The 16,234-nt window shown below is 40.6% G+C and overlaps 1 protein-coding gene across 2 annotated transcripts; it reads right to left on the bottom strand.

Annotated features, from left to right (window-relative positions):
* Positions 1-220: 220 nt before the first annotated feature.
* On the bottom strand, positions 221-15,588 carry fance (FA complementation group E). 2 transcript variants are annotated; one of them, XM_034172304.1, is made up of 10 exons: positions 15,322-15,588; positions 11,440-12,025; positions 11,185-11,229; positions 11,048-11,104; positions 7,972-8,115; positions 7,751-7,874; positions 5,514-5,589; positions 1,312-1,378; positions 1,066-1,191; positions 226-974 (listed from the first exon to the last, which is right to left on the bottom strand). In XM_034172304.1, exons 1-10 carry the CDS (start codon positions 15,516-15,518, stop codon positions 870-872), a joined length of 1,527 nt encoding a protein of 508 aa, XP_034028195.1. In that variant the 5' UTR covers positions 15,519-15,588; the 3' UTR covers positions 226-869. The 2 variants fall into 2 exon arrangements, with proteins under 2 accessions (XP_034028196.1, XP_034028195.1); XM_034172305.1 differs by lacking the exon at positions 7,972-8,115 and having other exon boundaries at positions 221-974.
* Between the last annotated feature and the right edge of the window lie 646 nt (positions 15,589-16,234).

Consider the following 16,234-nt stretch of genomic DNA (forward strand, 5'->3'; position numbering starts at 1 on the left):
TGGGTGTGAAGCCACACTGCGCAGCTGAACAACATAACTCAGACTGAATCCTGTTGAGAATAACCCTTGCAAAAGTATCTTGCCTGGCTGAGAGAACAGTCCAATACCCCTGTAGAAGATGGGGCATTTAAAATTGAACATAGTTTTTGGAAATGTAATATTCATAAAAGAAAAACACTTACAAGACAAACTATAGTTGGTTTTTGGTGGACCTTGGTATTTATTTTAGTTTTATTAAACAATGCGATCTGAATTGTTCCATGCATTTTACAACATTTTGTATATATATATTTATGGTTATGGTTACATCTTTGACACATTGCAATGATGTAAAAACAAAATAAATAAGTAAGATTTACACATATAGCCCAAATCATATTACATTGCATAAGTCACCTCAAAGCACCATACATGCGGATGTTTTTAACATTTTCAATCCCGTGACACACACAGTAAGGAAAGCCCACCTAATTGTTTGTTCTTTTACAGAAAGAAATCTCAAGCAGACCAGACTCAGTGGTGTCAACATCTGCTATAGTCATTTTTCAAGACAGAAGACTCAGCAGAAGATTGACATAACACCAGATATGAAAGGGTTTGTCCTCATATGTTCTTTTAAATGACTGATTTTCAAGATGAAAGCATTTACTGCTTTTGAGTTGTTCTGTTAACAAACTGGAGGGGGTGGACTCATTCATAGTGTAAATACATAGGGAAGACATATGTTGTGTCTTTCAGTGTGAAATCAGTGACTCGCGGGACTCTGTCCAGAGTGTGAGACTGCAGTTGACTTAAAAAAAAAAGAAGACAATTTTACATTAATTGAAGAAAAAAAAAATCATGTTTTCAACATGTTGCAGCTGAGACGACTATGGAAGTGTGATTCTTTTTAAAGCAGCCTGAAGTGATTTTTTGAGAAAGGTCTCATTGAGCGTCAGACAACCTGAGAGGGCATGTTTGTGTGCAGCCGTCACCTGGAAAATAAACAGATTTCTAAATTACCAAAAATGATCAAAAATATGTGTCCTTCCATGATGCTTCATAAAAATTAATAACAATACTTACAAGAGTGGTGTATTTAGTGAGGACTGTTAGCATCATTTTTGCAAACATCACAGATTTTGTGAACTGAGGAGCCTGGCTGGTGAGCTTTTCAGTGAGGTGTGAGAACAGTTCTTCACTCAAGTCAGGCTGGGGCGGGGGGGGGGGGGGGGGGGGGGGGGGGGGCAGACAACAACATTCAGTTAACCCACCAATGATATAACAGTTTAAACAAATATGTTTGAAACCCCCATTCAAATAAAGGTTTACCTTGGAGTCTAACAATCTGTGGATAATAGAGAGCACTGCCTCACTCCATACAACTCTGAATGTCATTCTAGTGTAAAAAAAAAATATATATATATTATTATTAATAACATCAGTATCAGTATCTCACCTCTGCTTCTTAAAGGACAACAGTAGTTACAGTAGTGTTCAGAATAATAATAGTGCTATGTGACTAAAAAGACTAATCCAGGTTTTGAGTATATTTCTTATTGTTACATGGGAAACAAGGTACCAGTAGATTCAGTAGATTCTCACAAATCCAACAAGACCAAGCATTCATGATATGTACACTCTTAAGGCTATGAAATTGGGCTATTAGTAAAAAAAAAAAGTAGAAAAGGGGGTGTTCACAATAACAGTAGTGTGGCATTCAGTCAGTGAGTTCGTCAATTTTGTGGAACAAACAGGTGTGAATCTGGTGTCCCCTATTTAAGGATGAAGCCAGCACCTGTTGAACATGCTTTTCTCTTTGAAAGCCTGAGGAAAATGGGACATTCAAGACACTGTTCAGAAGAACAGCATAGTTTGATTAAAAAGTTGATTGGAGAGGGGAAAACTTATATGCAAATGCAATAAATTATAGGCTGTTCATCTACAATGATCTCCAATGCTTTAAAATGGACAAAAAAAAACAGAGACGTGTGGAAGAAAACGGAAAACAACCATCAAAATGGATAGAAGAATAACCAGAATGGCAAAGGCTCATCCACTGATCAGCTCCAGGATGATCAAAGACAGTCTGGAGTTACCTGTAAGTGCTGTAACAGTTAGAAGACGCCTGTGTGAAGCTAATTTATTTGCAAGAATCCCCCGCAAAGTCCCTCTGTTAAATAAAAGACATGTGCAGAAGAGGTTACAATTTGCCAAAGAACACATCAACTGGCCTAAAGAGAAATGGAGGAATATTTTGTGGACTGATGAGAGTAAAATTGTTCTTTTTGGGTCCAAAGGCCGCAGACAGTTTGTGAGACGACTCCCAAACTCTGAATTCAAGCCACAGTTCACAGTGAAGACAGTGAAGCATGGTGGTGCAAGCATCATGATATGGGCATGTTTCTCCTACTATGGTGTTGGGCCTATATATCGCATACCAGGTATCATGGATCAGTTTGGATATGTCAAAATAGTTGAAGAGGTCATGTTTCCTTATGCTGAAGAGGACATGCCCTTGACATGGGTGTTTCAACAAGACAATGACCCCAAGCACACTAGTAAACGAGCAAAATCTTGGTTCCAAACCAACAAAATGAATGCCTCTCAGATGTGAAGAAATCATGAAAACTGTGGTTATACAACTAAATACTAGTTTAGTGATTCACAGGATTGCTAAAAAAGCAGTTTGAACATAACAGTTTTGAGTTTGTAGCATCAACAACAGATGCTACTATTACTGTTAACACCCCCTTTTCTACTTTTTTTTTTTACTAATAGCCCAATTTCATAGCCTTAAGAGTGTGCATATCATGAATGCTTGGTCTTGTTGGATTTGTGAGGATCTACTGAATCTACTGGTACCTTGTTTCCCATGTAACAATAAGAAATATACTCAAAACCTGGATTAATCTTTTTAGTTACATAGCACTACTATTATTCTGAACACTACTGTACATACTAGTGCTGGGTTGAAAAGCTCAACTGCCGAGTTTAAACAGATTCTCATTTTAATTACCACAGATGGATTCATACATCCAAAGATCAATTTTTTAAAAATATATGCAGGTCTCAGCGTGCCTGAAAAAATTACGCTGCAGTTGAGCCTTTACGCTGCTTCCAAGGGTGTGAAAATTGTCATTTCTCTACATTGATTAAACAAATGACCTGCTGCTTCTGATTTAGAAGCAGGTCCACAATTTATTCATCAACCTCTGTCAAAGCCATTTAAAGATGTCAATCATGGCTACCGCAACTCTTCTCCGTTACGGGCAAGAAAAGAAAATCATCCACCATTTAATTCACACAGTAGCTTTTTTTTTCCTTTTGTCATAACGTGCCTTTTCTGTGGGACAGCGCACATAGGTTCTCTGGTGTGGACTTTTCCCACAGCACTCGCTGTGCAACGGTGGGAAAAGTTCTGCTGCTGCATGTCGTGCAGAAAGTGCTACAGGCGCGAGTATTTGTAGGGAAGACTGGAACCACTGTCACCAGAAAACTTTTACATTTATAACTCTCTGAAACACTATTGCCTGCATTTTGAGGGCAAAATTTTGTGAAGTAAAGCCATAGTTTTTTTTTTTAATCTTTGTTACAGCTTTACTTTAAAGGCAAAAGAAACAAGGCATCAGGCCAAAACACGGAAGCGTGTGTGTGTGTGTGTGTGTGTGTGTGTGTGTGTGTGTGTCAGGACCAATGAACCAGGTGTCGAGACCTCTGGCACCCTCTTTTGGCTGCCCTGGATAAGTTCAGTCATTTTGCTCTACAGCATGTTTGCAAAATAAAAGATAAACTTTATTGATCTCACAGAGGAGAAATTCACGTTACGTCAGCTCTCAAGAAAACACACAGGGTGGGTGCAAGTAGAGGAAAATGTTCATCAAACAGCATGTGCAAGATAAGCAATAATAATAACACTTGTAACAGTACAAGACATAAGAAATAACATAGAACAGAATATGTATGTATGTACATATATATATATATATATATACACACACACACACACACACACACGCACACACACACACACACACACACACACACACACACGCATACCCATATGCACACACATACCTATACACATATATATAAACATGATTGGGATTGAAAAGGAGATAGGAGCATCTTCTTTCCAATATGTGAAATGGAGCCTAGGTGTGATAAGGTGACATTAATGCTGGGATTTGTAAACCAGTTGTTATTGCACATGATTTGTGGACATATTAATATTGCACGTGATTTGTGGACATATTATTGCATGTGGTTATTTCACAGTGTTATTGTACAGCCTGACAGCAGCAGGGAGGAACGACCTGCGGTATCGTTCCTTCTTGCACTGAGGGTGCCTCAGCCTGTCACTGAACGAGCTGCTCAGCTCCACTACACTCCGGTGCAGAGGGTGAGAGGAGTTGTTCGTGATGGATTTGAGCTTGGTTAACACCCTCTTCTCAGCCACCTCCTCCAGAGAGTCCAGAGGACACCCCAGGACAGAGCTGGACTTCCTGACCAGCTTGTTCAGTCTCTTTCTCTCCTGCTCTGTGCTGCCCGGGGCCCAACAGACGACAGCATAGAGGAGAGCAGAGGCTACAACAGAGTCGTAGAAGGTCTTAAGCAGAGGCCTGCTCACGCCAAAGGATCTCAGTCTCCTCAGGAGGTGGAGGCGACTCTGACCTTTTTTGTACAGGGCGTCGGTGTTGTGAGTCCAGTCCAGTTCGCTGTTGAGGTGAACACACAGGTATCTGAGACTGTCCACAGTCTTTATGTCCTCCCCCTGGATGTTCACCGGTGGGTGAGGTGGTGGTTTCCTCCTGAAGTCAATCACCATCTCCTTTGTCTTACTGGTGCTGAGACACAAGTGGTTGCACTCACACCAGTCCACGAAGTCTGTGATGACCGACCGGTACTCCAGCTCATTCCCCTCAGACACGCGACCCACAATGACGGAGTCATCAGAGAACTTCTGGAGGTGGCAGCTGTCTGTGTTGTAGGTGAAGTCCGAGGTGTAGAAGATGAAGAGGAAAGGCAAGAGGACAGTGCTCTGGGGGGTGCTGCACCTTACCACCTCAGACTGACAACCGCGCAGCCGCACGTACTGCGGGCGGTCAGTGAGGTAGTCGATGGTCCAGGCGGCGAGGTGTCCATCCACACCTGCGTCCTGTAGTGGGCCTGTTCCTTGGCGTGCGGTGTTTTGGGACCCGGGACCACCCTGTGGAAGACCTCCTGTTTCTTCCACAGGGTGGAAGTCTATCATTCTGGGAGGGGAACTGGGCCGTGCCATCATTATTATTATTATCATTATTAACTACCAATACTTCATTAATTTGCTGTCAAATATCAATATAATACTAGTATTAATATGTTGCATAACTAGACAATCAGGTAGCAGCTCAAAAAACGGTTTTAATAACAATAACCCAAATCTGTATCGGATTGAAATAATCAATTCTGAATTTTAAGAATCAGAATCAAATTGATTGTTTGAATGGATACCCAGCCCTATTACATAATGACAAAGGATTAAATTTACATACTGAAGCACCAGCAGTCTGTAATGATGGCCCAGGCAGTCTTCAATCAATCTATTCAGAAGCTCAGCCTGCGGACTTCCTGACAAAAAAAAAAAAAAAAATAGATTACAATAGATCGGTTTACGTCTCCAAAATAACAATTACCCAAGCAGAATTAGTCAGCCAGGAAAAATGTGGGCATCCTCTTTGGGCTTTTCCATTTGTTAGGGTACTCAACACTGAGACCCCTGCATATTGGATCACACCCAAAAAGCATGCAGCTTGGCCAAAATATCAACATTCATATGTTCCAGCTAGCCTGATTTCAGAGGGCGCCATGCCCTGCCCTGCCTTCACCCTGCCACACCCATGCCCTGCCCTGCCTTCACCCTGCCACACCCATGCCCTGCCCAAATTTTGTCCCTTCTGCTCATGCCCCCCACATCACCTCACCATTCCCAAACTGTAAGGCATGATCAGCAGTTCCATAACTATGGTCATAGCCATAAGTAAAGCTGTGACAGTATTTTGGGTTGCACATTTAACTGCAACTGACTGTGTGATTATTTAATCATCAAAGGGTGCAATATTATACAAATAATGAATGTTAAGCGTGGTGACAACCACACACCTGCAGTGACCTTTAGAAAGACATTTTTACGCTTTGCTTTTCTCTACAACTCTGTGCCACTCTGTGAGTGTCCTCTCTGTGGTTAAACTAAAAACAGCTGAAGACCCGCGATGCATTAACAACAAATGCTAACGCTTTTTTCCTCCCTCAAATGTGCCTAAAGTCTCTTTCTGAGGACGGCATTATGTAAAAAGCACTGATAAAACCTTCTTAATTAGGCCGTGCTTTCTGCATAAATACACACATTATCCATTCTTCCTGCTCAGACGGTAAACCAGGGGTGAATCCAGATGGAAAGAGGGTGTTGTGGAGTGTGGGGAGAGATGCCCCCCCAACACACCTAGATTAAAGGTCCACTTTTGAAGACATTTTTTCATACCACTACAACTACTACTACGAAATTAAGAATTTTAACAACTAAAATGTTTAATTTCAATTCAATTTCAATTTATTTTCATTTATATAGCACCAAATCAAGTCAAGCAAGTTGACTCAAGGCCCTTGACACAAGTAAGGTTTAACCTTACCAACCCCAAGCACAAGCACACAGGTGACAGTGGTAATGAAAAATTCCCTCTGATGATTTTAGGATGAAACCTCAAGCAGACCAGACTCAAAGGGGTGACCCTCTGCTTGGGCCATGCGACCGTCACACTTGGCAATACAAATATACAGGAAATTTTGGGAGTCCATGCTGGTGCACAGGATGGGAGGGTTGCAGAAGAAGACACCCACTCTCATCTCTGGACGGAGCCGCACCTCAAACAGAGAGGAAAAAACAGAATCAGGCATCAAAAAGACAAATACAGTTTAATTTGTCAACATTAAGCAACAAGAAAAACAGAAGAAATACTAAGGTGATTGCCAGCCACTAGCCCCAAGCTTCACTAAAAGACCCAGACTTTAGACAAAGTTGAGGCCGCGGTCTGCTCTGTACTAATAAAATGAATTTAAACGGGTAGAAAGCATAGTTCCATACTATGCCAGTATGCTAGTGATACAAAAGGGAAAATAAGTGCATCTTATGTATGGACTTGAAAGTCTCTACAGAATCTTATTGTTTTATTGACGCAAGGAGATCATTCCACAAAGCAGGTGCATGATAAGAGAATGCTCTGTGATTGGGAGACTTTTTATTCACCTTAGGGACACAAAGTAGTCCTGCACCCTGAGAACGCAGAGCCTGGGCCGGAACATAGGGTTTAATTACGTCAGCTAAGCAGGGAGGTGCCAGTCCGTGAATAATTCTACAGAGTAATAGCAGAACCTTAAAATCTGATTTCACAGAGACAGGAAGCCAGTGAAGATACACCACAATGGGTGTAATGTAGTCAAACTTTCTGCTTCCTGTCAAAAGTCTGGCAGCAGCATTTTGAACCAATTTAAGTTTAAGTCAGTATTACTCTGGGACTACAGTTCTGCACTAAGTTTAACTGATGCGCCAATGTATGTTTAGTATTTGTAAGTCAGTAGATCATTTTGACTTGGTCATTTCAAAAGTAGTTCGTAAGATGAAAAAGTGTGGGCACCCCTGCTGTAGTTGTTGCAATCCAGATCATCCTTCACTGGCCCCCAAGTGCATCTGTTATTATAAAATAACAAAATAGTTAAAAGTGACAATATTCCTTACCTATGTTGTGTTCATCTAAAACAGGTTCAATCACAGCATGGCATATTGGCCTTGGATAGCGGCTACAAAGTGAGGTCACTGAGGTGAGGAGGCATCGGGACGCTGGCTCTGACAGGGATACGATCTGTACGTGCAGCAACATGACATCTAGTCAGTGACAAACTGACATATTCTGGCCCCTATGGATGTTCTCATTGACATATTCTCTGAATATACAGTACTTTTTTCTGCAGGAGGCTCTTAAAGAGCTTTGCTGCTGTACTGTAGCTGAGGTCAGGTGAAAGAGCCAAAACACTGTTACACAGCTTAGGTAGCATGTGTTCTGGTAAATCAGGCAAACCCAGCATGCTACATAGTACCTCCACCTAAAAAAATTGAAAGAAATAAAGAAAGAAAAAGGCAGGTAAAAACCACTCAATTAATACCAACGCAGTCCATCAGTTGGATGCAACATGATGTTTACAAAACTGCCTGAGGGGAAGTGGTGGTCACATTTCAGCTAATCAGCTAACAGCTTATTTGCTAAGATAACTTTTTCGCCATCCATTAGCAGGCCACATAGCTTCCACTAAATTTTAGTTTTGTTAACTTTAAGTCAGTTAACAATTTTTTTCCCCACAAAACATTAAAGTCAAACACGTTTGTGGTTTGAAGGCTGTAATCGCCGGCCGTTAATGTCATAAGTGGCACAACAGGGCTGTTCCATTTCAATGGCTGGTTGTGATGTGGCTGATGTTCACAGGCTTCTTTCCCCTGCAAACGAAGGATACATCAGGTGCATCCTTCATTGCCCAAACAATAGCTTGAGTCATTGTGCAATGTTTTTCAAGGCAAAGAAGGTTGGTAAAGCAAAAATAATAATAAGACACTTTTAGGCTCCATATATACGAGTATATATAAAACTGTATGTTAATCCATTTGGCTTCTTCCTTGTTTCACTCAGAGTCGCCACAGCAGATCTGAGGTAGACCTGCCTGTTAATTTCATGCTAGATGCCCTTCCTGACACAACTCCACATCACATGGAGAAAGGGCAGGGGTGGCCTTGAACCGGAAGCCTTCCACAATGACAACAAGTGCACTTAAATGTTTAGCCATCATCCCTCTAAATGGACAATTGCGAATAAACAATACTTTGAAGTAAAGCATAACAAGTACTGAGAAATTACAGCAAATTATTGCTAAAATTAGAGACTAGGCCCACTATGCTAGCTTGGTGCGTGCAGCTGTTCAGACTTTCACATGGCACAAGGTAAGGGTGGGGAAACATAATGATGGGACAGCAAAATGCTCCATGGGCTAAATGTCTTATTTCAGAATAGCTTGTTCTGGTGTTCACTGGGTCTAAAGGGCTGAAGCCTGAAGAGTTTTATGGGACACTGCACTTGTTCCTGTTGGACCTTAGATTCCAATACTGCTAGCAAACTCAACACATCGCACAAAGGCAACAAGCATCACTCAAGGAGATGCAGGAGCAAGAGGTCAAGTCAAAATAAATGCATTCATTATATTATTAAAAATATGTGTATTTTTATTTGCATTTCTTATTACTTTACTACTTTCTGTACTGTGAATAAACTGTATATTGAATGAAAACTTTAATTTTGTCTTAAAACACATCTGTGTTTAAGCTTCCAGGGTTCCTTCACATTTTCCATTTTAAAATTCCAATTTTTTTCCATTCTTAAATTTTCAGACTTTGGAGATTTCACTATACAAATAACTACTCATTTATTAAAATAAATTATAAAAAAAAAATAAAAAAATAGAGATCTCGAAAACATCTTGGAAAAGTAAAATTGTTATCCAGATTAATGCATTTTATGAAATGCCAGTCTATAGTTAAAAGTAATATTGTAGATGTTTTAAGTTTGGTAATATTGTGCAGTTTTAAGGATAATTTACAGAGAAATTACAAAAAAAAATATTAAAACTGCATTATAATATGTATATGTAGCAGACATGAATGAGCGAAGCTCTTCAACATCTCACCATGTCGTTTAGGTCCTTTAGACTTTTTTTGAGCAAATGCTTCAGGGGAGCATTAGCATGGCAAAAACCTTTCAGCTTCTGGGGGGCTCCAGACTCCCCGCCTTTTTAAGCATTTTTCTTAGTTTTTTTGGGGGGTTTTTTTGCCTTTCAGCCTCCGCTATACTACACCCATGGCAGGAAGTGTTCAACATTTGACATTTCCTGTTTCACTGTGGACTCAAAATTTGGCATTTCCTGTTTCAGTCTCAACTTGCCACTCAATTAACGGGATAGCCCACAAGATCTCATTTGGTGGGATCCAGGAAGTGTTCAACATTTGACATTTGTTGTTTCACTGTGAACGTGCCACCAAGTTCCAGCGAGAGTCCACAAGATCTCGTCTGTCAATCCAATAAGTGTTGTTCCACAAAGTGTTTGACATTTGACATTTCCTGTTTCACTGTGGACTCAAAATTTGGCACTTCCTGTTTGGGACTCCCTGTACCATGAGCAAGCTTTGCTTTGCTTCGTTTCACTCATATTACACCATTTAAAACATCTTCTACAATATTATTTTTAACTATAGACAGGCATTTCCTAAAAAGCATTAATCTGCATAGTAAGTAATGTTTCCAAGATGTCTCCAAATGTTTCCGGGTTTTAGGATCTACCTTGCACGAGCACCAAATTCAGTGTACAGAGCTGCTAATTTCAGGAGCTACTCAAACGTGCTGCAGTGTGCTGAGAAAGGTGGTGTGATAAATGATGCCATGAAAGCAAAGTGTGTCTAAGATTATGTGATTTTATATTTGAAAAAGGGAATGTGAACAAAGGTAAATCCACAACACTGCAGGTCTTTTGAAATGAAACAGCTGTTGGATCTAGTTGTTCTTTTTGCACATTCAGAATTGACTGGAAATTTGTTAAAGTGAAGCAGAATAAAATAAGATTCATCATATTAAAATTTTAGCTCTTTAAGTTTGTTTTTCAGGATTTTAGATCCAAAACACCAAGCCAAATCTAAATTCATACAAGTTACCAGTTATTAGTAACTTCAGCTAAACATTTTAGTGTTTTTTTTGGGGGGGTTTAGCATTATCACAGTAAACATTTCAGTTGGCAAATTTATTAAATCTAACTTTTAAGTTGACTGTGTCCACCACTGCTGAGTGGTACAATCAGTTGTGTTATGAGAAGCTGTCGTGCTTTAAAAAAACTAAACCGTAAGATGTTTCTCCATACGTGTGGACTGGGTCAACAAAACATAAATGATTTTCAGTAAATGTGCACACGCAGAAAACAATTCAGTGCAATGCAAAATACATACTTGGGTGGCATCACAATCATTCAGCACTCTGAACAATTCTGTGGCGCTCTGGTCCCACTGCAAGTAGATAATCACACATTATAGTGTAATAACGGGGAAAACGACCTCTGCTATGGAAGACAAAACATTGTTCTTACTTCTGCCTGACTTTCCAGTAATTCTTTTATTTGAAGACCAGAGACCTAGATAAGGACATTTGAAACATGTTAATTAAATTAAAACTTATACCAGCATAAAAAGTAACATTTGATTAGAGGACTGTGGAAAAATCAGAGCTGGGTTGTTTGTCAGAAATAATGGAATCATGTCATACAAACACAATACTAATGGATCCCTGAAGACTACTGGTGAGACAGATTTTCCCATTCCTTCCTTCCTTGGACCCTCTTTACCTTCACATGTTCAGGCAGAACATCACACAGACTCTTTGGTGCTGGTTGTAATTCTTCAGCAGGACCGTTGTGTGGAAATGCTTCTAGTCTATGTGATGTCTCCTCCTCACTCGCGTTCAGTTCCTTTTCTTCAGCATCATGATCCTCACTATTAAAGAAACCCATCTTCATCCGTTTGCTTTGCTGTTCCATTTCATCACCTTCCGAATCCACTGAAACAAAGCTGCCCTTCCTTTTCATTTGTGTTCTACCATCTGATGCAACGGACACCCTTTGACATGTTTCAGTTTGGCCATTGAACAATTCTGCCCAGCCGCTCGTCTCACCCGCACCTCGCAGACGCTGCAGCAGCTCTGTGAGTCTCTGGCTGCACTGTGGAGAACACAGAGGCTCATTGCTGTTGATCCCCAGGTTTCTTTCCAACTGTTTAATCAGCGCTGTGACCCAGGAATTTTGTTGAGGCTCGAGATGGAGGCATTCCAGGAGATGGATGACAGTAGCCCGAGGAAGAACTGAGTGGACCAAATGGATGAAGGACAACAGGTTTTGTTTGAATAATGCTGGAAAGAGGCACACCAATGGTTTTCTAAAAGAAATTAAAAACGGTGTCAGGCAAAGACATGCATACAACTATGAAAGTCACTTTATGTCTCTTCTAACTCCCTGTATGATCACTTACTTGAAATATTAATAAAGCCAAACACAGTTTAGCTGTAGACATTCCCGTGCATTCATTTCTATTGTTTCGAACAAACATGACAATTTCAAAACATGCACCTGTGACTCTGAGAACGGACACTAATTTGTAAGCCATGAAGCAGAAAGAGATGTTCCCTCTTGAATTTTCTATTATACCATTCATTTTTAATTTTAACATGGTTAATCACACATGGTTACACTGTGAACATCAACTTGAATTTATGTTGATTGTACTAGATGAACTTGCGATCACGATCAACAGTGATTTGATTAAGTGCAGCTGCTTCTGCAATGAGCTTTGATCACTTCAATAACCAATATAATTTGTAAGCTCCAATCAGATGTTTTTTAACGCATACGATTTATGCAGCATAAACAGAAAAGGTATGCATTTGAGGAAAAAAACAAAACAATTGGGCTGCACTAGCACACAACATTAAAAGATGAACAGAATAAGACAAAAGGAGGCTGATATGCAGGATTATACATCTGAGGCCCCATTTCATATTTACATAACAGACTGTGGGATACCACCAATGTTTAACACCCACCCACCATCATTACCACACCTTAACTAATGTTATTGTTACATGGTGATCGACAGAAGCCACAATACTTCCAAACTAAAACACCACCAGCAGGGGCAAAAACACGAACACAAAAAAGACTAGCTTTAATTTAATACCAGGTTGCTGCATCAAAAAAAAAACATCTTGAAAATTGAAAAAACAAAACCGAACACAAAGAAATAACCTGTAGCACATGCATCTATTTAATTTGACAATATCTGTCCTACAAATTCACAGAACAGTCGTGCTTTGTAAAATAAGTACAACAGAAGTACTAACAACACAAAATAGCCATGTACAGGTAGGTTTCCCCATTATTCCACATTTTTCTGTCACTTCTCCGGGTACCGGTTGTAGTAGCAGCAGGCCTCATACTTCCCTATCCAAGTCCAGTAATTCTTCCCAGGTAATCCAGAAGCCACCTGGGAAATATAACCCCTCCAGCATTTCCTGGGCCTTCCCTGAAGCCTCCTCCCAACTGAATGTGTCTGGAAAACCTCCCAAGGGAGATGACCAGGGGGCATCCTTACCAGATGCCCAAATCACCTCACCTGGCTCATAACAACATTGTGCCACCTCCATGAGGGTTCACCACCTTCAAGGAGATTGTAAAGGGTCTGGTGTGCTCTTCTATGGGCAGTGAACAGGGGCAAATGTCCACATGAACTAACAGACCATTCAGCTGCAATGGAATGGAGCAAAGTTGATCCATGACTCAAATGGACTCCTGACGACGCCCCCACCAATTCCATCCATCCATCCATCCATCCATCCATTTTCTTCCGCTTTATCCGGAGTCGGGTCGCGGGGCAGCAGCTCAAGCAAAGCCGCCCAGACCTCCCGATCCACACACACCTCCCCCAGCTCCTCCGGGGGAACCCCAAGGCGTTCCCAAGCCAGCCCAGAGATGTAGTCCGTCCAGCGTGTCCTGGGTCTTCCCCGGGGCCGCCTCCCAATGGGACATGCCCGGAACACCTCTCCAGCGAGGCGTCCAGGGGGCATCCGGAAAAGATGCCCAAGCCACCTCAACTGACTCCTTTTGACGTGGAGGAGCAGCGGCTCGACTCCGAGCTCCTCCCGAGTGATCGAGCTCCTCACCCTATCTCTAAGGGAGCGCCCAGCCACCCTGCGGAGGAAACTCATCTCGGCCACTTGTACTCGCGATCTCGTTCTTTCGGTCATGAGCCAAATCTCATGACCATAGGTGAGGATCGGAACATAGATCGATCGGTAAATCGAGAGCTTTGCCCCCCTACTCAGCTCTCTCTTCACCACGACGGTCCGATACAGCGACCGCTTCATTGCAGATGCTGCACCTACCCCCCCCCCCCCCCCCCCACCCAATTGTCTGACATAAATATCAACTGTGGATTAATTGTAAAGTTTAAATAATACTCAAGAATACAGATTTATTGTTACATTGACTTGTTTTTTTTAAAACAAAGCAGCTGTGCATTCATGGGAACAAAGCATATTAAAAATAAACAGCATGAAGCAGCCTGGTGCAGGCTTGACACACATCAGGTCCAAACAGAACCACACTGAAACATCAGGAGTTGAGGACAGGGTGTGTGTGCTGCTGTGTTTTGTCCATAACTGAGTCCCACTGAGTGTAGGCAGGGCCATAGTAGCTGGAGTCCACAGAACTTAAAGTGTTTTATTATTTTATTTGGAATGCACTGAACAGCAGAAGACTTAAAAGTCCTCAAGGTAGAAACCTCTTTTTGTGTTATTAGTACTTCCACTGTCTTGTGGAGCTTTATAACATGTGTTTTGTATATAATGTGTGAATTTACAGCAGAAAGTTAAAAAATCAAATAGTTGCATGTTTCATATTTCTGTTATATATTTGCACAGCATTTTTTCAATTTCAAAGATGTTTTTTGATGCAAGGCATGCATTTGTATGTGTGTCTTTCTGCATTTGCGAGTCTTAATTTGGAAGTAGTGTGGCCTTGATCGGTCAGTTTTGGTTAATTCAAAATCAAGTCACAGTCCTTATTAAAAAAAAAACCCTACATGTACAGCTGCCAATGATCAGGCAATAATAACTGTAAAGGCAAGGGAAAAAAAACCCATATGATTACCTTTTTGACTGCAGGGGACCACCTAACAGAAACTGAATATTTTACAATAAGTAGCAATAACAAGTTTTTATTTTTTTATATTATATATATTAGGCACATTTTGTTTTATGTGTTAAAGAATTTATAACTTTTGCTTCATGTGGAGTTACACAAATTACCAATTAATTTATTCCCATTGAATTTCAAGGTACAGGCAGACTAAAATACAACAGATATAAGAAACACGTTATAATAAGCAATTTCTCTTCACACAATTCCATGTTATTTATTTATTTATTTATTTGAAGTTTATTTGTAGTATAAGGTTCTGTTTGGCAAGTTGTCTTAGAACAGAAAAAAGTAATAAGGCGCAGACTTATGTTATTAGTACTTACATGAGTGTTACATTTGAATTATAGAACAATTACAACATTTTGGGTTTATGAAGGCTTATTGAAATAGCATTTCCATGAAGTATATAACACCAGCCGTTCAGAAAAGGGTTTTTGTGTTACCAGAAGTAAGATTAGGACTTAGTGTTGGACTTACACCGTTAGCTTGGTGTCGCTCTCCGAGCTGCTGACTTGGTCTCGGCACAGAGTTTCTATGAAGCCCAGCAGAGAAGCTTCACGGTCGGTTCGTCGCTGTTTCTGGTAGACGGTCAGAGCTCGGTGAGCTCCGGAGACTCCGGACAGCAGCGACCGGACCAGAAGCTTCGACCGACTATCAAAACAATCCTCAAACATGACAGCGTTCAAACCAAAGTACAAAAACCACTACAGACGCAGATCAAACTCAGAATCTTCATCATTTCTTCTTCTCCGTCATAGTAGTTGCAAACTACAAAAGTGTGCCATACCGCCACCACATGGACGGGAGGATTTAACAGCAGCGCGACAAAAATAAAATGGGTTAAGCCTTGATCACCGGACCCACCTGTTTGTCTTTATTTCATGTTGTGGTCTATGTACATGTTAATTACCAGAAATTCCACAGAACTGTCTGTCACCTGTTGGACATGTGGAAGGTGGGCGTGTCACACAATGAAAACCAGTTCTTGGTGTGTCTCACAGAACAATGGATATTGAATTCTGTGACATATGTTCCAAAATCAAAAACAAGTCAGGCTAAGCTTTATTTTTAATAAAAAAAAACACAGCTATGTTTTTAAAGTAGACCATGAAATATACGTAACTCATATTCAGACAGTCACAAACAAAAGAACAGTGAAGTGAGCATTGACTATAGCATTGTGGGCTGCTATGCAGCATATACAAGCTGCCATGACTATTTTTGTTATTTTTGTCTTTTTTTTCTGAAAATATTTCTTGATCATAGTTCACAAAATGAACTGTAAATGAGACATCATATAATGAGGCTTTAGTAAATAAAGCTCAAAAAGTCTCATGAAAATTCAGTAAGGTATATCTTGTATATTATATTCCAATTCTAAGGTGGAACT

The sequence above is a fragment of the Thalassophryne amazonica genome, chromosome 6 (genome assembly GCF_902500255.1).
Source record: "Thalassophryne amazonica chromosome 6, fThaAma1.1, whole genome shotgun sequence".
Classification (NCBI taxonomy): Eukaryota; Metazoa; Chordata; class Actinopteri; order Batrachoidiformes; family Batrachoididae; genus Thalassophryne; species Thalassophryne amazonica.

What these genes read in the sequence shown, in the direction of transcription:
- fance (XM_034172304.1), bottom strand. Translation starts at nt 15,518, where the DNA reads ATGTTTGAGGATTGTTTTGATAGTCGGTCGAAGCTTCTGGTCCGGTCG. An exon ending in AGCGACACCAAGCTAACGGT is followed by an intron (nt 12,026 to 15,321) that starts GTAAGTCCAACA and finishes AATTTCTTTTAG; the next exon opens with AAAACCATTGGTGTGCCTCT. An exon ending in TTCTGCCTGAACATGTGAAG is followed by an intron (nt 11,230 to 11,439) that starts GTAAAGAGGGTC and finishes GTCCTTATCTAG; the next exon opens with GTCTCTGGTCTTCAAATAAA.